General features: G+C 40.7%; 1 protein-coding gene across 1 annotated transcript in view; it reads right to left on the reverse strand.

The window, feature by feature from the left end:
* The window catches only part of DEPDC1B (DEP domain containing 1B), an 86,403-nt gene extending 69,582 nt beyond the window's left edge, over positions 1-16,821 (reverse strand). Inside the window, exon 1 of the mRNA XM_023545483.2 lies at positions 16,538-16,821. Coding sequence (XP_023401251.2) covers positions 16,538-16,770 — 233 coding nt within the window. The 5' untranslated portion in view covers positions 16,771-16,821. The remainder of the gene's footprint in view (positions 1-16,537) is intronic.
* Positions 16,822-22,730: the final 5,909 nt, after the last annotated feature.

Here is a 22,730-nt window from a genome sequence, read left to right on the forward strand (position 1 = left end):
TCCCAAGTCTGTAATTTTTACAGAAGCAGACTGCCACATCTCTCTTCCACAGAGCGACTGGTGGATTTGAACTGCCAACCTTTTTGTTAACAGCCAAGCTGTTAACCACTGCACCACCAGGACTCCAGATAACAACTAGGAATTATGAATTCAAAGGAAGGAAACTTGGGTAAGATTTTAAAAATAAAGAAAATTTCAAGGGCAAGTTGGTGAAGACTAAGTGAATAAAATAGACAAATACAACTAGAAGGGATAAACTTAACAGCGAACATGAAACACAGGAACTAAGACCACAAACAAAGGGCCAGGATAGAAAGACAAATGACAGGCAGGGATGGATTACCCAAGAAGCAGAGTACGCACAGGCTTACTTGTGCTTACTTCCTAAACGGCAGTGCACAATTTCACCTGTTTTTCACACTCAAAAATGTGGTGAAATCCGTATGAAATTGTGCACTACAGATTAGAAAGTAAGCATAAGTAAGCCCGTGCATACCTCGCTTACTGTAAACCACCCGTGCATACCTCGCTTACTGCTTAATCCACCCAGATAACGGGCTTGAAATTATCATGAATTAATCACTAAAAATCCTAAATCCTAAAAAAACAAAAGTTGATCATTATCCACGAGAGCTGCCTTTTATGACTCAGGATAGCATATTAAAACACTCACTTTAACACACCTACATGAATTGGCATCTCTTGCATCCAAAGATGGCAGTGAGGATAAAGTAGCTTCTGTTCAAACCAGCTTAATTGAGTAGCCCAAAACATAACTTTCAACCCTGCTATGCTCGTCATCCTTGCAGCCCTGGTGGTGTAGTGGTTAAGTGCTAGGCTGCTAACCAAAAAGTCAGCAGTTTGAATCCACCAGCCGCTCCTTGGGAACTCTATGGAGCAGTTCTACTCTGTCCTACAGGGTCATTAGGAGTCAGAGGCAACTTGACAGCAACTGGTTTGGTTTTTTTTGTTTTTTTGTTTTTTTTGCTGTTGTTGTTGTTTTGGTTAGTTATCCTTAGTAGACTCTGCTGTTGTGCCTCAGAGACTACAACAATCCTGAGCTCGAATCCATCGTTCCCATCCCTGATCGCTAGAGGCCAGTTTGATCTGCTGCTTACTTTCAGGCAGTCCACACACACACAATAACTGTTGCACTATTTCCTGGGCCCAAAGAGTTGCCGCAGCTTTGCTCATTCTATGGGTATTGCTTGCTGTTTCAGTTGGGATTCTTGGTTGCAGTTGTAAGCAACAGAAACCAATTCTCACTAATTTAACCAGAAAGGAATTTGAAGATATCAAGTAGGTCACAAAATCAACACAAGAGTTAGAGAATCAGGGTCAGAGAGGAAAAAGAAAGCTGAGACAAAAGGGATAAAGAAAGCCACACAGCAGGAACCACAAGTAAGGTCACGCCCAGGAGCAGCCTGGTCAGAAAGCCACCCTGACACAGGCCTCCAGACGCCTCTGCCTCTCTATACTTCAGTCCTTGCCCCTGCAGGTGACCACTGCTGTCACGAGAAAGTCTAAGCTATCCCTGCCTCTCTGCATGCCTCACTCAAGAATAAAAGTCCTGAGGAGGTGGAGCCAAGGTGGCAGAGTAGTCAGATGCTTCCTGTGGTCCCTCTTACAACAAAGACCCGAAAAATCAAGTGAATTGATTATATATATGACAGTCTAGGAGCCCTGAACATCAAAGGCAAAGTTGAGGAATTGGACTGAGCAGCAGGGGAAGGGAGAGACAGTTCAGAAGCAGCAAGGAGTGGCCAGACCTGACCTGGCTGGCACAGGCACGCTGCAGGTTGGATGGGCTGGCGTGCACAGTGACGCAAGTAGTGGCGGTCGGAACATGTTTTCCTCAGTGGAAGAGACTAGATAACTGGGAGTTCTGCAAAATCAAACACTTATGCTCATCCAAAGACTTAACCAAAAGAGTAAAAGGACAACCTACAGACTGGGAAAAAAAATTTGGCTACGACAAATTCGATCAGGGTCTAACCTCTAAAATCTACAAGATACTGCAAAACCTCAACAACAAAAATACAAATAAATGGGCAAAGGATATGAACAGGCACTTCACTAAAGAAGACATTCAGGTGGCAAACAGATACGTTAGGAAATGTTCACGATCATTAACCATGAGAGAAATGCAAATCAAAACTACAACCAGATACCATCTCACCCCAAGAAGGCTAGCATTAATCCAAAAAACACAAAATAATAAATATTGGAGAGGTTGTGGAGAGACTGGAACACTTATACACTGCTGGTAGGACTGTTAAATGGTATAGCCACTTCGGAAATCTATTTGGTGCTTCCTTAAAAAGCTAGGAATAGAACTACCATCCTTGGAATATATCCTAGAGAAATATGAGCCATCACACAAATAGATATATGCACACCCATGTACACTGCAGCACTCTTCACAACAGCAAAAAGACGGAAACAACCTAGATGCCTATCAACAGATGAATGGAAAAACAAATTATGGTATATTTACACAATGGAATGCTATGCAATGATAAAGACCAACAATGAATCTGCGAAACATCTCACAACATGGATGAATCTGGGAGGCATTATGCTGAGTGAAATTAGTCAGTCGCAAAATGACAAATATTGTATGAGACCACTATTATAAGAACTCAAGAAAAGGTTTAAATACAGAAGAAAACATTCTTTGATGGTTACAAGGGTGGGGAGGTAGGGAGAAGGGTATTCACTAACTAGATAGTAAAAAAAAAAAAAAAAAGATAGTAGACAAGAATTATTTTAGGTGAAGGACAACACACAATACAGGGAAAGTCAGCACAACTGGACTAAACCAAAAGTTAAGAAGTTTCTTGAATACAACCAAACACTTCAAGGGACAGAGTAGAAGAGGCAGGCAACTGGGGACCATGGTTTCAGGGGACACCTAGGTCAACTGGCATAACAAAGTGTATTAAGAAAACATTCTGCATCCCACTTTGATGAGTAGCATCTGGGGTCTTAAAAGCTAGCAAGCGGCCATCTAAGATGTATCAATTGTTCTCAACCCACCTGGAGCAAAGGAGAATGAAGAACACCAAAGACACAAGAAATATGCTAGCCCAGGAGACAAAAAGGGTGACATAAACCAGAGACTTCATCAGCCTGAGACCAGAAGAATTAGATGGTGCATGGCTACCACCAATGACTGCCCTGACAGGGAACACAACAGAGAATTCCTGATGGTGCAGGAGAAAAGTAGGATGAAGACCTCAAATTCTAGTAAAAAGACCAGACCTAATGGTCTGAGACTGGAGAAACCCTACAAGACATAGCGTCCAGACTTTCTATTAACCCAGAACTACTCTTCAGACAAACATTAAACTGGACAACAAGACATAAAGTGATACTTGTGAAAAGTGTGCTTCTTAGTTCAAGTAGATACATGAGACTAAATGGGTAGCTCCTCTCCAGAGGCAAGATGAGAAGGCAGAAAGAGACAAGAACTGGTTGGAAATCCAGGGTAGAAAGGAGGAGCATGCTGACATATTAAAGGGATAGCAACTAGGGTCACATAAGAATGTGTGTATAAGTTTTTGTATGAGAAAATAACTTGAGCTGTAAACTTCCACTTAAAGCAAAATTAAAAAAAATAAAATAATCAAAGTCCTAGGTAGGAACATAAAACAGCCAAGCACAGGACATGCACCTGCATCCTACCTGCTAGAGGCAGGAAGAAGGAATGCCTCACCAACCAAGGCTTCCACTGTGAGAGTCTGAGCCTTGCCTCCCACCAAGGCCCACACAAATAGGGAATCCACCAAATAGGAAAGGGAGTCCCCCCAAAATGTCAAATGTCCACTGTATATTTTTTCATAATTGCCTCGCAACTATGACACTGCAACCTGGACATGTTTGCTTGACCCCTGTGGGAAGTATGGGTTCAGAGACTTTAAGACACTCTCACAGCTCCAGAGGCTCCAAACTCCTTGAGGCATTAAAAAGCAACAAAGTCATCCCATGAGAAGCCCATTTAGCACTACAGATGTGCTTGAAGAAAGGCAAGGTATTATGGACTAACAGTTGGCTTGAAAAAGACTAGAGCAATGTTCCAGACTTCAATTGTTGTTGTTAGGTGCCATTGAGTCAGTTCCGACTCATAGGGACCCTACGTACAACAGAATGAAACGCTACCTGATCCTGCACCATCCTCACAGTCATTGTTATGCTTGAGCCCACTGGTGCTTCATTAGGAAATGCTAAATGTTAACAAAGAGTCTAAATGAAAGTAGTAATTCAGTAATTAATGAATAATACATTTAACAAAAAAAATCAGACATCAGAAAAAGCTTAAGGCCTACAGAGCAGTTGTTACAGGGTCTGGTCTGGAATTTTTATAAATTCCTTTCCTTCTCTTTTTCAGCTCCATGGCTAGCATTCTCATCCAGGCAACATCACCCCTATGGGTTACCTTAAAATCCTCGCTAGTTTCTCTGTTTATAATCTAATTCCGTTAATATCATTTTATTAACTCTATACTAAAACACAGATTTCATCAGGTCACTCCTTGACCAAAACACTAATCTTGGCTGCCTTCTCCTTTTAAAAGAAAAATCTATTCCATGGCAACACATTTAAGAAACTCCACCAAATTTATTTCCTAGGACTTCCCAACCTAAGACCTCTGCTCCAGCCAGGTCAGTATCCTAACCCTTCTCCCAATAAACTTCATACATTTATGGGTGACAGCCTTGGTCTTGCCATCCTTGTCACCTGAAATATTCTTTCTCTTCCCATCTCTTCTTATTATCCAGACCCTAATCCATTCTCTAGAGTCCCTGGGATGGTGAAAACGGTCTATGTGCTTGGCTGTTAACCAAAAGGTTGGAGGTTCAAGTCCAACCAGTGGCAGCTCAGAAGAAAGACCTGGTGTGTTAGTTATCTAGTGCTGATATAACAGAAATACCACAAGTGGGTGGCTTTAACAAACAAATTTATTTTCTCAGAGTTTAGGAGGCTATAAGTCTGAATTCAGGGTGCCAGCTGTAAAGAAAAGCTTTCTCTCTGTCCACTCTGGGGGAAGGTCCTTGTTCCCTGGTTCCTTGGTGATCTTCACTGTGGCATGACATCTATCTTCTCCCAGCTCTGCTCACTTGCTTTCTTTTTTAATCTCTTTTATATTTCAAAAGAGATTGACTTAAAACACACCCTAGGCTAATACTGTATCCTTAACATAACAAAGAAAACCCATTCTCAAATGGAATTATAACCACCACAGGGGTTAGGATTTACAACACATATTTTGGGGAGACACTATTCAGTCCATAATAGCTGGTGATCTACTTCCGAAAAATCAGCCACTGAAAACCCTGTGACGCACGTGGAGTCGCCATGAGTCGGAACCTGCTTGATGGCAGCTGCGTTTTTCTTGTTTTGTTTTATTTTTAATCCCATTCTCAGGTCCCAGGTTGAAGTCCTCCACCTCCTCCTCCATGAGGTATCCAGAATCTCTAGTGTGGACCAGTTGGTGACAGACATAATACCTACCCAAGCCAGGCAAATTATATAATTGTGATACAGGCTGGTACAATATTATAAATAAATGGTGGGGAATGTGGCAACTGGAATGGGTTTGCCCTGTCTAAAAGTGCCCAGGCCTACGTGCTAGAAGCTAACCACATTAGGGAAGGGAACTGCTGGGAGAAAAAAAGGGGAGGAAGACTTTTCACTATATACACCCTTTTACATACTTCACAAAATTTGAACCATACGAGCATATGACCTTCGAAAATACAGAAAGTTAAAAAATATGCTGGTCGAACAAAATATATGTCAACCCAAAGACTGCCTCTGATTTATTGCTTCTTAATTTTTTTTTTTTTTTACAGGTTCATTCTGGTAATTAAATATCTTCTTGGTTCTGCTACTTACCTTTTTTATATAGTAAAACCTGGGAAAGCCAGAACCTGTGTAAGGTGGAAACCTCAGAGAAGGAAAACTCAAATATTTTCCACTACATAGAGAGCAACAGAGAAGTGGTGGCTATATCTTGTCAAAGGCAGAAAACTTGTAAGACCTGGAAAAAAAAAGGCAGTCCCGTCAAGTTCTATCTCTCACAGATTTCACTCAATGGCAATGGGTTTTTGGTTTTGTATATCCCATCTCTAAGGAGCCCTGAAGCCCTGGAGGCACAGTGGTTAAAAGCTCAGCTGTTAACCAAAAGGTCAGCAGTTCAAATCCACCAGCTACTCATTGGAAACCCTATGAGGGCAGTTCTACTCTGTCCTGTAGGGTTGCTACTGGTCAGAATCGACTCAACTGCAACAGTTTCAGTGTTCTGTTTATTTGTTTTGGGGAAGGAGCCCTGGTGGTGCAATGGTTAAGCGCTCAGTTGTTAACTGAAAGGTTAACATACCCAAACAAACATACCCAGTGGCTCTATGGGAGAAAAGACCTAGCGATCTGCTCTCATAAAGATTACAACTTAGAAAACCCTACGGGGCAGTTCTCCTCTGTCCTACAGGGTTGCTAAGAGTTGAAATTCACTCGACAACACCTAACAATAACAACAATACTTCATCTCTCAAAAGAAATTATAAAGGTAGGAAGGAAAAGATTCCTGTTATATTTCTTTTCTCTCTCCCTCATTGCCTTGAATTGGGATACACACGTCATGTTGTATGCCGTCAAGTCGATTCCGACTCATAGTGAGTCATGTCATAGGTACTGAGTATTCAGAATCACAAAAGTGTAGAATTAAAAAGCATCTTAAAGATCTAGATCACCTCGTCATTTTATAGAAGAGGAAGCTGATGACCAGGAAGATTAAGAAACTTAGCTAACTAATTCTAGGACAAGAACTCAGGACTTGATGAAATCAATAAAGGGATAAAGGAAAACAACAACACACTCACACATTTTGTACTTTACTATAAAATCAAAACATATCCACTAGAGGGAGCCGATAGTTCATTAATTCGAAGGCGAGATTTTTAAAATAGGTCCCTTCAAAAGGTCTATGGAGAAAGAAGGAGGAATTTTTCCCACAGAGCCCCAGAAAATTACTAAAGGACCACATCACTCAAATAACTTAAATTCTGATTTCTTTCCTTATAGATAAAAACAGAAACTTTTCAAATCATCTGCTTTAAAAAAATTTTTTTTTAATTTGAATTTTTTTTTTCCAATTGAATATAATTTTGCTGGTTTTGGTATACAAGTCTACCAATTTTAACACATGTATACATTCCTGTAAGCACCACCACAATCAGGATATGGAAGAATTCTATCATCCTGCCCTCCAAGAGAAAAAAGAAAAAGATCTCCCTTGTGCTGCCCCTTTAAAGATACACCATTTCTTCCACCTCTATTCCCTGGCAACCACTGAGCTGTTCTCCGTTAGTACAGTTTTGTCTTTTGAGACTCAACCAGTTCATCGACTGTATCAATAGTTCATTCCTTTTTCCTACTGAGAAGTATTTCATTGTGTGGATGTACAATTTTCATATCTATTCACCCACTAAAGAATATCTGGGTTATTTCCAGTTATTGGCAATTATGAATAGATGTGCTATAAACATTCTGTACAGGCTTTTGTGTAAACACAGGTGTAGTGTGATAGGTCACTATTGTGTGGCCTTTCTAGCCTATTGTCTTGTAACTCCCACCCCAGTGATTGGGCAGGACTGTGCAGATATGGTAATTGCGACTCACCAAAGGGATTAGTCAGTTTTGCCATTCCTCTGGGTTGGAAATGAGCTACCTCCAAACCAAAACCAAACCAAACCCATTGCCGTAGAGTCGATTTCAACTCATAGCAACCCTACAGGACAGAGTAGAACTGCCCCATAGTTTCCAAGGAACGTCTGGCAGATTTGAACTGCCAACCTTTAGGTTAGCAGCCGTAGCCCTTAACCACTACGCCACCAGGGTTTCCACCTCAGCGGTGGGAAAGAGAAGACCCCACCACCACCACCAAGGAAGAACAGCCATGCGCAAACACATCTTTTGTATGCTTTGGACCCGAGATCCCTATGCTCAGAAGCTCCTGGACCCAGGAGACAGAAAGCAAGCTGTAACCTTGAAGATGACGAGAAATGGCAGCACAAACCTGGCAGCAGGAGTCAGTGTGATGGGCTTCCTGGCCCACGGGGAGAGAAAGTTGAGTGCTTTTTGGCAGAGGCCTAGGACCAGGGAGAGGAATACCTGCAAGCACGGCTGTGAAGAGACTGTCCTGAAGGAAGAACTGTATCTTTGAGTGTTCCTGAGCCTGAATTATAACCTGTTACTTTCCTAATAAGCCCCATAATAATGACTATGGTCTGTGAGTTCTGTGTGGCCACTGCAACGAATTATCACACTCAGTAGAGTACTATGAGAGGGACAGTTGATGTCAGAATTGGTAAAGATGGCAGACGAAGGAGGCTTGTCTGGCCTCCGTCTCACGGGAGTCAGCCCTGCAGTGTTGACGTTAGTTCTCCTTATCCCTTGTAAAGGTAGAGGAGGTCAGCTACTGCTTCCACACCATTTTTACAGTAAGTTTCCATTTCTCTAGGGTAAATACCCAGGAGCAGGCTGTTAAATTATATGGTAAGAATACGTTTAACTTTATAAGAAACTGCCAAACTGTTTTCCAGAATGACTGTACCACTTTGCATTCCCATCAGCAATGTACGGGATGTCCAGTTGCTTTGTATCCTCGCCAGCATTTGGTGTTATTAGTATTTTTCATTTTTGCCATTCCAACAGATGTGTAGTGGTTTTAATTTGCATTGTCCTAAGGAATGATACTGCTGAATCTGTTTTCATGTGTTTATTTGCTATGTGTATATCCTCTTTCATGAAATGTTTACTTTTATTGGGTTGTTTTTTTTTTTTTTTTTACTGTTGAGTTCTTTATATATTCTAGATATCAGTCCTTTGATGTTTGATAATATTTTCTCCCAGTCCATAGCTTGTTTTTTCATCCTGTAAATGGTATCATTCATAGATCAAAAGTTTTTAATTCTGAAGAAGTCCAAAATTATTATTTTTTTTTTTTTTTTTATGATTCATGCTTTTGGTATCATGTCTAAGAACTCTTTGTCTAATCCCAGGGCACAAAGATTTTCTCTCATTTTACAGTTTATGTCTATGATCCATTTTGAATTAATTTTTGTATAAGGCATAAGGCTTAGGTCGAGCAGTTTTTTATATATGGATGGATAACCAATTGTTGGAACATCATTTATTTATTGAAAAGATGTATTTTCCCAATGAATTACATTTGCATTTTGGTTAGAAACCAACTAGCCATATTTGTGTGTGTGTTTCTGGACTCTCTATCCTACCCTTTCACCTATAACACACTGTCTTCATTGTTATAGCTTTATAGTAAGTCTTAAAATCAGGGAGTCTTGATTCCTCTGCTTTTTAAATTCAGAACAGTGCAGACAACAATACTAAATAAAACCAACAAAATCTATATAACAAATTTTAGTTTCAAATTAAAACCAGAATTTTGGAAATAGGCAAGAAGGAAAAGGAAAAGAGAAAAGAAGCAAGAAATGAAGAAGAAAAGGAAATAAAAGGGGGAACATGAGAGTGACACAAAGAGAAGCAGAAACAAAAAAGGAAAAAGAGAAGAAAAAAACAGGGAAACGGAGGTAGGGAAAAAAATGGTTCTTACATTTACATATTAGATCTCAACCACCACCATCAGAGCCAGTGAAATCTTACCTGCAAAGTGTGAATACCTTTGTTACAACCACCCACCAACGAGGGCAAGGGCCAGGTGTTAAGCTCCAGATCAGGGGACCACCATCCTGATAAAGAGCTACAATAGGCCAAACACTTTCGCTTTAAGTAGTCAACAAATTATTACCATAATACACACTTCTATTTTTACATACCCCATTAAATTAGGTTTAAGGGGTCCTACATAATTATCTGTTCACATACATAAATGGACATACCCAATGATCAGTATGGAATTTCTTTAATATAATACTCCTGGTGTTTTGTTTCATCTTTTTAAAGAGAAAGTCTTCGGTTTACTGAGAAGGAAACAGCTATCCTACTCGCCTCACAGGGTTGTCATAAGATCAAATGAGCTCATGGAAATGAAACTGCTTCATAAACTGAAATATGTTATAGAAATACGAGGTAGTAACAGGAAAGAAGTAGTTCAATAAATGCCTCTGGGCAACTCTCTGAAATATTGTGTCGATTATTAAGGACATAAGGAATATTAGGATATTGCTTTCCTTTCTTACAGGCCAAAATTCAAAATATCCTTCTATTTTCTATACTGATCTCAGATTTAAGATCAACTCTTTGATTCTTGAGAGAAACCATCATGGCTAACGATGCAATGCATTCACAGAGCAAATACGGCATGCTTTGTTTAAATCTAGGAATAAAATTTGTCACATTCCAAAATAGGAGTTTAACTCATCAGCTTTGTTAGAGAATTCTCCAACACATATTTTATATATATAAATATACATACACACATACATATCGCATAACATCCATTTGGGCAACATCTGACTGTATATGCATCTGTGATCCCATAAGGTTACAACAGAGTTGAGAAATTCTGATCAGAGAATGGGACGTAGTGGACATAACCGGGCTTAGCAAACACAACAGCTTCCCACATGTGACACGTGTATCTCACGTCTCTTGTATACAACCATTGCACTACCAGGATCCCATATGTACTTTGCTAAATATATAATATGGTGCTTGCACAACATCCAAATCACATAATGTCCGACTTCACAAAATGTGTGGTGGACATTATGCAATGCATGACTCTGTGTGTGTGTGTGTGTGTGTGTGTGTGTATAAGTATGTTACATATATACACACACACACAGCTCTATGGCTCTCTCATTAAAAAAATACATTAAGGACCTTTAGATTTCATTTCACATTCCCTAATTATGTCTTTATCTAACACACAGATCCAAGAACACACCTCTCCCCTGCTATATTTATGTAAGTATATATGCTGACTCCCACACACGTCTGTCAGTTTGTCGTACTGTAGGGGCTTATGTGTTGCTGTGATGCTGGAAGCTACGCTACCAGTATTCAAATACCAGTAGGGTCACCCATGGTGGACAGGTTTCAGCTAAGCTTCCAGACTAAAACAGACTAGGAAGAAGGACCCAGTGGTCTATTTCTGAAAAGAATTAGCCAGTGAAAACCTTAGGAATAGCAGCAGAACACTGTTATAGTGCCAGAGATGAGCCCCTCAGGTTGGAAGGCACTCAAAATACAACTGGGGGATAAGCCGCCTCCTAAAAGTAGTGTAGAACTTAATGACGTGGATGAAGAAAAATTGGAAATTCTCAAAAATGAATAGGAATACATAAAGATCGACACCTTAGGCATCAGTGAGCTGAAGTGGACTGGTATTGGTCATTTTGAATCAGACAATCATATGGTCTCCTATGCCAGGAATGACAACTTAAAGAGGAATGGCGTTGCATTCATCACCAAAAAGAATATCTCAAGATCTATCCTGAAGTACAATGCTGTCAGTGATAGGATAATATCCATGCACCTACAAGGAAGACCAGTTAATATGACTATTTTCAAATTTACCCACCAACCACTAAAGCTAAAGATGAAGAAACTGAAGATGTTCACCAACTTCTGCAGTCTGAAATTGATCGAACATGCAATCAGGATGCACTCATAATTACTGGTGATTGGAATTCAAAAGTTGGAAATAAGAAGGATCAGTAGTTGGAAAATATGGCCTCAGTGATAGAAACAATGCCAGAGATCGTATGATTGAATTTAGCAAGACCAACGACTTCTTCACTGCATACCCCTTTTTTCACCAACATAAACAGTGACTATACACATGGACCTTACCAGATGGAATACACAGGAATCAAACTGACTAAAGCTGAGGAAAGAGATGATGGAAAAGCTCAGTATCATCAGTCAGAACAAGGCCAGGGGCTCACTGCAAAATTAGGCCATCAATTACTCATATGCAAGCTTCAACTTGAAACTAAAGAAAATCAGAGCAAGTCCACGAGAGCCAAAGTATGACCTTGCATATATCCCACCTGAATTTAGAGAACATCCCAAAAATAGATTTGATGCTTTGAACACTAATGACCGAAGACAAGTTGCAGAATGACATTAAGGACATCATACGTGAAGAAAGCAAGAGGTCATTAAAAAGACAGAAGAGAAAGAAAAGACCTATATGGATGTCAGAAGAGACTCTGAAACTTGCTCTTGAATGTTGAGTAGCTAAAGCAAAAGGAAAAAACGATGAAGTAAAAGAGCTGAACAGAAGATTTCAAAAGGTGGCTCGAGAAGACAAAGTATTATGATGATATGTACAAAAACCTGGAGATAGAAAACCAAAAGGGAAGAACATGCTCAGCATTTCTCAAGCTGAAAGAACTAAAGAAAAAATTCAAGCCTCCAGTTGCCATGTTCTACAGGGGTTCTACGGGGAAAATATTAACCGATGAAGGGAGCATCAAAAGAAGATGGAAGGAATACACAGAGTCACTATACCAAAAAGAACTGCTCAACTTTCAACTATTTCAGAAGGTAACATATGATTAGGAATCAATGGTACTGAAGGAAGAAGCCCAAGCTGCACTGAAGGCACTGGCAAAAACCAAGGCTCTGGGAAGTGATAGAATATCAATTGAGATGTTCTGACAAACAAATGCAGCACTGGAAGTGCTCAATTGTCTATGCCAAGAAATTTGGAAGACAGCTCCTGGCCAACCGACTGGAAGACATCCATATTTATGTCTAGTCCCAAGAAAGATGATCCAACCAAATGCAGAAATTATCAAACAATATCATTAATATCACATGCAAGCAAAATTTTGCTGAAGATCATTCAAAAATGCCTGCAGCAGTATATCAACAGGGAACTGCCAGAAATTCAAGCTGGATTTAGAAGAGGATGTGGAACCAGGGATATCATTGCTGATGTCAGATGGATCCTGGCTGAAAGCAGAGAATACCAGAAAGATGTTTCCCTGTGTTTTTTTGACTACACAAAGGCATTCGACTGTGTGGATCATAACAAATTATGGATAACATTGTGGAGAATGGGAATTCTGGAACACTTAATTGTGCTCATGAAAAATCTGTACATGGATCAAGATACAGTCATTCAAACAGAGCAAGGGAATACTGCATGGTTTAAAGTCAGGAAAGGTATATGTCAGGGTTGTATCCTTTCACCATACGTATTCAATCTGTATGCTGAGCAAATAATCTGAGAAGCTGGACTATGTGAAGAAGAACAGGACATCAGGATTGGAGGAAGACTCATTAGCAACCTGCGTTATGCAGATGACACAACCCTGCTTGCTGAAAGTGAAGAGGACTTGAAGCACTTACTGATGAAGATCAAAGACCACAGCCTTCAGTACAGGTTACTCCTCAACATAAAGAAAACAAAAATCCTCACAACTGGACTAATAAGCAACATCATGATAAACTGAGAAAAGATTGAGGTTGTCAAGGATTTCATTTTACTTGAATCCACAATCAAGAGCCATGGAAGCAGCAGTCAAGAAATCAAAAGATGCACAGCATTGGGCAAATCAGCTACAAAAGACCTCTTTAAAGCCTTGAAAAGCAAAGATGTCACCTTCAGGACTAAGGTGCACCTGACCCAAGCCATGTGTTTTCAATCACCTCATATGCATTTGAAAAGTGGACAATGAATAAGGAAGACCAAAGAAAAACTGACACCTGTTCGATTGTGATGTTGGCAAAGAATATTGAATATACCATGGAATGCCAAAAGAACAAACAAATCTGTCTTCGAAGAAGTACAACCAGAATGCTCCTTAAAAGCAAAGACGGCAAGACTACGTCTCACATACTCTGCTCATGTTATCAGGAGGGATCAGTCCCTGGAGAAGGACATCATGCTTGGTAAAGTAGAAGTTTAGTGAAAAAGAAGAAGACCCTCAATGAAATGGATTGACACAGGGGCTACAACAATGCGCTCAAGCGTAGCAACAACTGTGAGGATGACACAGGACAGGGCAGTGTAGAACTAATACATTACTAGAACTCTATGAACACAAAAACATATGATAACTACGCCAAAAATTTCTTGTTTATTATTCTATGTGTTTACTCATTAATTTATGATAAGCTAAATTAACCTCATGTTGCAGAAATAGAGGCAGTCTGGCATACCACAAGAACACAGGCTTCAAAGATAGAGACCTCAATTCAAATCCTGACTCTTCCATTACCAACTTGGTAACGGTGGACAAGAAAGTAACTTCGGCCTTACTAAGTTCCTAATCTTTAAAATTAGGATAATAACACCTACAATCTACTGGTGGTGAGTTAAGTGATGAATACATGACAAGCCTGCACATCACAGAGACTCTAGAAATATTAGTTCCTTCCTTCCCAGCAAGAACTCCTTTCTGTTGTCCTGTCCGCATTTTCATCGCTACTTACGCTGGCTCCTCTTACAGAAAACGTGACATTTAGAAGCATGTTCCTGAACTTCTCCACCTCATTGACTCTCCATCTATTTTCAAATATAACCTGCCTCTGGTTCATAGTCTCCACCTCTGCTTGCATTATAACTTTGCAATAGTACTGCTGGACTAAGCAAGGCAGCTGGACATACAGCAGGCAGGGCAGAACGACACTGCCCTTTCCAAGAGCATGGGCATGTAATGGCGATCATCCTGAGCGTCAGTCACAGACGCCTGCATGGGTACAACAGCTGGCTTCACGCTCATTAGCTCACTCTCAATTCAAGGCATGTGCAACTTCACAAATGATTTACATGTCTAAATGGATTCCATCCCAGATTAAGCTGCGTAATTGGTAGACGTCAGTGGTTAACTTAGAGAATTTCCGCTCAGAAAAACATAAAGCCATAATGAGTTTTCCGGTATAAATAACGAAGGAAAATGTTGTTCCCTTTATGACTCACCAGTATTCTTAAGAGAAACGGGGGGGGGGGGGATAATTTTTTAATGGAAGGATTTTTGTGTCTACTTTTTAAAGGGTGATACATAATTCTTATACTGAAGTAAAATGTGTTCAAATAGCCAATGCTTTGTGGTGGGCTCCTAGAATATCTATTTTACTTTCTTGGGGATTCATAAAGCCTCATGGAACTCAATGGAAGGTTCTCAATTTTAAGGTCACAATAGAACAGACTGGAAGTTACTCACCCCAAGGATCTTTTAGAAGTGTTCCAGCTAAATCTTGGTTGGGGTACAAAAAAAAAAAAACTCGTTGCCATTAAGTTAATTTCAACTCATAGCAACCCTATAGGACAGATTAGAACTGCCCCACAGGGTTTCCAAGGAGTAGCTGGTGGATTCGAACCTCTGGCCTTTTGGTTAGCAACCTGAGTTCTTAATCACTGCACTAGGGCTCTAAGCAATTAAAGTTTCCCAAGAGAAATAATCACTTTTTAAAGAATTCCCAAGGGAGTGTGGCATATGGAACCAAAGATAGAGCTTCCACTGCTAAGCACTTTGGTCCCAAAATAAGCTGAGATAACCCAAGATTCTAATTAAAAACTAGATTAGCAAAGCCAGAAATACCACCAAACAGACAGGCAACCAATTGCCCAGATGACAGTCTTCATATCTAAAAACTAGAGATTGCTGTTGAAACTCCATGAGGAAGCTAGAGTCTACTCGTACAGAAAGTCTGTCTTTAGCCCTTGGAGCTCATGACCACCATCACCCTGCTCTGCTGCCCTTCCCAGTAGCTTGTCCAAGAAGGTGCCAAAGTTTCTTCTCAAAGCCATGTGTCTAGTGACCCCAAGCTGCCCTCACTCAATGTACTGTAATAACATTCCTTGTTTTTTCTGGTGGAATAAAAAGAAAAGGGAAAACTAAGGGTCTATATCCTCCATTTCTTAGTCCCTCTCAGGTTCTTAGCACTTAGGTAGGGCCCTCTGAAGGTAATACAACAATTCCTCTTTTCTGGACTTGTGTGACCTCATGTCTCCTGAGCCTCCTCCTAGTTCCTTAGTCTTAGTCGTTCCCCCCCCCTCACTCCCCCACTTTCAGCAATAAACAGCCTAGAGTGCAGCAAGAAGAAGGGAAGTGGGAGCAGAAGCACGTCCATTTTCCTTTGGATTATCGTAAAAAAGCACTGAAACATGAAAGAGAACAGCAGAGGAAGAACAGGCTGGCGTTGCCAGAGTTAATCTGAGATATCAGGGAATTACTAGCACAGTTCTCCCTATGGGCCCTGAACCTCCTTAAAGATCAAATACATCTGCCACTAACCCCTTACTACACACCTCCTCACTACTGAGAAGACTCAGCCCAGAGCCACTGTTTCACCCTTTCAGATTCTCTAAGAGAAGTATTACATTACCACTGTGGCCATCTTCCCAGGTGTGCGACACAAATGAACAGATTTTCTTACAAGAAAAAAAAATCAGTGCAACAAAAGGCTGTTCTGGAGAGCTCTAGGGCCAGAAAGAACTGCCATCGAAGAATTCTTTCACATCAATAAGTTTCAAGATTTTCACCAGATCCACTCAGAATCCGCCCCCTCAGGGTTTACATACTGCCATTTTTACCTGTACAATTGACGGTTGTCTTCAAAATCTTCCTGGCCCCATTTTCCCTTGACGTCTTCAATGACATGATTCTTCAGGAATTTTTTTAACAGCTGAACTGTTTGTTTGCGGGTCACTTCGGGGCCAAAGTTCTGACTGCACCTCAGTAGCTCATGTAGCCAATCCACGGCTTCCGCCGCTGTGAAGCAATGTTCATAACTTTTGAAGCGACAACGGTGTTTCCGTAATGGCATCCTAGCACGAAAAAGTTCAACTGTTTCATTCCACTAGGTGAAAAAAAGAAAAAAGTGTTTATTAATCAACTCATTTTCTTAAAAGGTATTACATTCCAAATATTTAAGGCAATGAATGCAATTTTTCCACTTAAAAGGCAGCCTTAATAATAGATGAAACCTTTAAAGTTTTTTCAATTCAGTCTTCAAACTCTAAAGAAAATAACACCTTTCCAAAGGTAGTTAGTTTATCATTTATTCATTCAAGAAATACTAGTGCACCAGACTAAGTCCAGTACAACTAGATGGTGCCTGGCTACCACCACTGACGGCTCTGATAGGAATCACAATAGACAGTCCCAGACAGAGCTGGAGAAAAAATGTAGAACAAAATTCTAACTCATAAAAAAAGACCAGGCTTACTGGCCTGACAGAGACTGGAGAAACTCCATGAGTATGTCCCACGGACACCCTTTAGCTCAGTAATGAAGTCAATCCTGAGGTTCACCCTTCAGCCAAAGATTAGACAGGCCCATAAAACAAAATGAGACAAAATGGGTACACCAGCCCAGGGGCAAGGACGAGAAGGCAGGAGGGGACAGGAAAGCTGGTAATAGGGAACCCAAGGTTGAGAAGGGAAAAGGTTGACATGTTGTGGGGTTGTTAGCCAATGTCATAAAAGAATATGGGTACTAGCTGTTTAATGAGAAGATAGTTGTTCTGTAAACCTTCAACTAAAGTACAATTTAAAAAAAAAACTGAAAAAAATAGAAATGTTGGTGATATCGCCATCAACTTCTCCTATTACATGAACTCAATGGATTTTAAGTAAATGAAAAACATATGATCGTAAATAATGGTAAAATTAAGCCTAATGTGCATAATTTACTTTTTGGAGTTCTTATATTTAATATGACTTCATTCAGCAAATATTGATTATTCATTAGGTGAAAGTCATGTCATCAGCGCAGACAAAAGATATATAAGATAAAGTGCCTGATGTCAAAGAGCTCACCATAAAGAAAACCTTTTAAAAGTAAATAGCCATGATGCTTTGTACATTCTTAACAACAAAAAATAAAATTTAATTAAAAAAAAAAAGAACAAAGAATAAGAGAGAAAAAAAAGTAAATAGTTTTTCATAGGGTCACTATGAGTCGGAATCAACTCGACGGCACTGGGTTTGGTTTTGGGAGTCATTTTTTGCTTGTACACGAAGCAAAGCTATTTAAAAGAATGGCTACTAGAGATTTTAAATAAAATGTTATTTTAAAAACAACTTTATGGTTAGGAAGCCCCTCAGAAATACCATGTAGGAGCAGTACATTGAGTAGCTGGGGCTCACGCTAAAGTCAAATATCACAGGGTTCAATGGTCTGCTCTACTACTTACCAGCAGGGCAAACTCCAACATGTGACTAAGCCAACCCTTAATAACTACATTGTTGTTGTTGTGTGCCATCCAGTCGATTCTGACTCATAGCAACCCAATAAGGACAGAGTACAACTGCCCCATAGGGTTTCCTAAGCTGTACTCTTTACAGGGAGCCCTGGCGGCATAGTGGTTAAGCACTTGGCTACTAACCAGAAGGCCAACAGTTCAAACCCACTAGCCACTCCACAGGAAAAAGAAGTGACAGTCTGCTTCCATAAAGATTTACAGCCTTGGAAATTCTGTGGTGTGGTTTTACTCTTTTTTTTTTTATAGGGTCACTATGAGTGAGAAGTGACTTGACAGCAGTGGGTTTAATCTTTACAGGAGCAGATCATCAGGTCTTTTCTCCTGAGGATGGTTAGCAGCCTAGTGCTTAACCATTGCACCACTGGGGCTCCTGATAGCTACATTAGACCGAAACCAAACCAAAGAAACCCATTATAGTCGAGCAGATCCCAAATCACAACAACCCTATCGGAAATAATAGAACTATCCCATAGGGATTCCAAGGCTATAATCCTTAGGGAAGAGGGCTGCCACAACTTTGTCCCCTGAAGGGGACTGGTAGGTTTGAACCAAAGACCTTCTGGTTAGCCACGGAGGTGCTTAACAACTGAGCCACCAGGGCTCCTTATATGAGACCCAGAGAATATACATATTCCACTGTTTCCACTTTAATCTGGAACTTTTTTAAAAAATTGTTGTCAGTAGTGGGGAGGAGAGGAGGGGAGGGAAAAGAAAGCACACTCTAGACTGTAAATACTTGTTATTCTTGGTGATGGGAAAAAAGACATCAAATGTGGGTGTGGTGAGCACAGCATGAGCAAAGTAAAAGATGCTTCTGAGAAGTGCCTATGAGAAAAGGATGCCTGTACCAAAGAATCTGACATATATAGAAGGGCAACAACTCCAAAAAAGAACAAAAAAGAGTCTACGATCACAAAAGGATGAGGATAGGCACATATGTATACATACGTATACATACAGATATACATATATGTGAGAACAGACAGAAGTATCTATTTGTACATGTATGTGTAGATACAGATATACAGGCATATATATTCATTGAAGACACAAGTACAGATACTCCTCAGACATAACCAAACACATCCCGAGATCAATTTTCTAGGTTTGAAAGCTTAGGGCCATAGTTTTGTGGAACAACTCAGTCAATTGGCATAATACAGCTCACAAAGTTCATGTTCTATAACCTAGTGAAATGAGTAGTGTCTGGGGTATTAAAAGTTTCCAAGCAACCATCTAAGATACAACTGTTGGTCTCTACTTATCAGAAGGAAAGAGTAAGAAAGTAACCAAAATCACAGAGAAGAAACAAGTCTACAAGGTTGATAGCCTACACAAGTTATGACCTCAAGTACTCTAACACCAGAAGAACTAGATTGTGTCCAGGTATCACCACTGACCCATCTGACCAGGGGCACAATAGATAATCCTGGTTAGAATATGAGAAAAATGCAGAACAAAGCTCAAATTCTTAAAAATGACCAAACTAACTGGACCATCTGAGACTAGAGGACTCATTGAGACTACCACCCTGAGACGCTCTGTAAATCTTGAACCAAAACTATCCCCTAAAATCACCTTTTAACAGAAAAGTAGAGTGACACACCAATAAAGAATATTACCTGTTCGACTGGTACGCTACTAAAAAACATCTGTATAAATCCAAAAAGTCAACATTTAATCCAAAGCAAAGATGAGAAGATAAAGGTGCAGGGAAACTAGAGTACTGGAAATCGAACAACCAAAACACAATTGATGAGAATGTTGACAAAATGTAAAAAAAAATGTAACTAATGTCACGGATCAATTTCTATGGAAATTGTCAAAAGGGAACCTAACTTGCTGTGTAAACTTTCACCATAACTACGATAAAATACTATTTTTTTTTTTAATTGTTGGAGGCGGGGCCAAGATGGCTGACTAGGTAGAAGCAACCACGGATCCCTCTTGCAACAGACTCAGAAAAACAAGTGAATCAATCACATACATGACAATCTACGCACCCTCACCATCAAACACAGATATAAAGAGTTGACCTGAGTGACAGGGGAATGAAAAGCCATGCCCTGAAGCAGCAACCGCCTCTGGAATTGGCATCCTGCTCCACAGTCTTGAGCTCTCACGCTTCCCTGGTGCCAAATTGCAGCTTGCTGAGGCGGGGCAGGCACGGGACACAGCCCTAACCCCTAGCCCCCTGGGGTAACCTCGGTAGAGACTCAGCCAGCACAAGCAGGCTGCACACTGACGCAACTAAAGAGAGAACGAGCAACCACAGGGAAGCAGCAACTGTTTTCGGAGCCTGAAGCCAGTGTCCCAGTCAGAAAACCTTGGCGCCGGGCTTTGCGCCGGGCGCAGGGGTGCTGAGCACGGCTTCCTGAGATGGCACAAGCACGGGAAGCAGCCCTAGCCCCCTGAAGTGACCTGGGGGAAGCCCAGCCAGTGCAGGCAGGCAGCGCAATGGCGGGACTGACGGGAGGAGAAGTCACCGGGAGGCAGCAACTGGTTTTGGAGCCTGGAGTGCGGTGTCCCAGCTGGGGAACCTTGGCACTGTACTTTGGACTGGGAGCAGAGGAGCTGACCACCGCTTCTGAGACAACACAAGCACAGACACGGGGACTGACCCTCGGGGGCAATCTCGACCCAGCCAGCACACACAGGCTACATGCCCCTCAGGAATCTCAGATAAAACAGTCATCACCAAGCAAGATAAGTAACTTTGTCTATATTGCTGGGTGCTACTCTCTCCTATCTATCTGATCCCTCCCCTCCCTGACCCTGGCAGCTTTATTAACATTGGAATTTCCTGGGCCAGGGAGTGAAGTGCTCTCCAGTTTTGTTTTTTGTTTTTTTTTTTTCTTTTCTTTTCCTAACCCATTCTCCTGGCCTTAGAGAAGCAGTTACTAAAAACCCAGGGACAAAAAATCCTCCCCTGACTTTCCTAGATTGGAATAAAAATACAGAACCAGCTCCAGCTAAGCATATGAGGTCCACAGTCTTTGGCCTTCATCCCTACAGGGAACAAGGTGGCTATTATAATGCAAAGGCAATTCTGATAGAGATCTGACTGAAATTGTTTTAGCAGATCCAGGGAAGACAAGTTTTCTGGGTCTGATATCTCTACCTATTAAACAGAGCCCTCACTGATCCACAACAGGGAACTGAGAGCTGAAGCTCCACCCCAACCACCTAGCCACCTGCCAAAGGGGTCTGAGGATACTGACACCTACCAATCTTTAGAGGTACACGCATTGGGTGCCTAAAGTACAGCTGCAGAGCCCCCCCACCAAAGTGCTTTAGGAACAGAGACACACCTACCTCACTGGCACGTGGGGGAAGGCTGTCAGCATCCTGCCCCTCCCCAGAGTGTGACCCCCTGCTGCTACTAGAATCTGGTGCACACAACTATCACCACTACTCCTCTAAGTTAATAGGTGACAGTCTACACCACACACTTGGTGACCCAAAATCAGAACACCTAAGCTGATTCTATTCAAGAATAGTGAATGAACTCTTAGGCTTATATATCTGGTAACAGCCCAGACCAGCTGGTAATAGGACACAAGTGATTCAAAGGCTCCAACAATCAAGACAGTGCAATCTAGTAGCCCATCTGCATATATTGAAAGAAAACAAAACAAGATAAGACTCAGTGAGCAAATATAAAATAAATCATTACAATATCTTATAGATGGCTCAGAGACAGCAGTTGATATCAAACCACATAAAGAAGCAGACCATGATTGCTTCTACAACTCCCCAAATTAAAGAATCAAAATCTTTCCCAAAGGAAGATACAATCCTGGAATTGCCAGATGCAAAATATAAAAAACTAATATACAGAATGCTTCAAGACATCAGGGATGACCTCAGAAATGAAATAAGGCCATCTACAGAAAAAGCTAAGGAACACACTGATAAAGCAGTTGAAGAAATCAAAAAGATTGTTAAAGAACATAGTGGAAAAATTAATAAGCTGCAAGAATCCATAGAGAGACAGCATTCAGAAATCCAAAAGATTAACAGTAAAATTACAGAATTAGACAATAGGAAGTTCGAGGAGCAGAATTGAGCAACTGGAATGCAGAGTGGGGGAGCTGGAGAATAAGGCAATTGATACCAATATAGTTGAAGAAAAATCAGATAAAAGAATTTAAAAAAATGAAGAAACCCTAAGAATCATGTGGGACTCTGTCAAGAAGAATAACTTGTGTGTGACTGGGGTTCCAGAACAGGGAGGGATAACAGAAAATACAGAGAGAATAGTTGAAGATCTATTGGCAGAAAACTTCCCTGGTATCATGAAAGACGAAAGGATATCTAACCAAGGTGCTCATCGAACCCCATATAAGATTGATCAAAAAGAAAATCACCAAGGCATATTATCATCAAACTTGCCAAAACCAAAGATAAAGAGAAAATTTTAAAAGCAGCCAGGGATAAAAGAAAAGTCTTCTACAAAGGAGAATCAATAAGAATAAGTTCAGATTACTCAGCAGAAACCCTCCAGGCAAGAAGGCAAT

The sequence above is a fragment of the Loxodonta africana genome, chromosome 2, assembly GCF_030014295.1.
Source record: "Loxodonta africana isolate mLoxAfr1 chromosome 2, mLoxAfr1.hap2, whole genome shotgun sequence".
NCBI classification, from domain to species: Eukaryota; Metazoa; Chordata; class Mammalia; order Proboscidea; family Elephantidae; genus Loxodonta; species Loxodonta africana.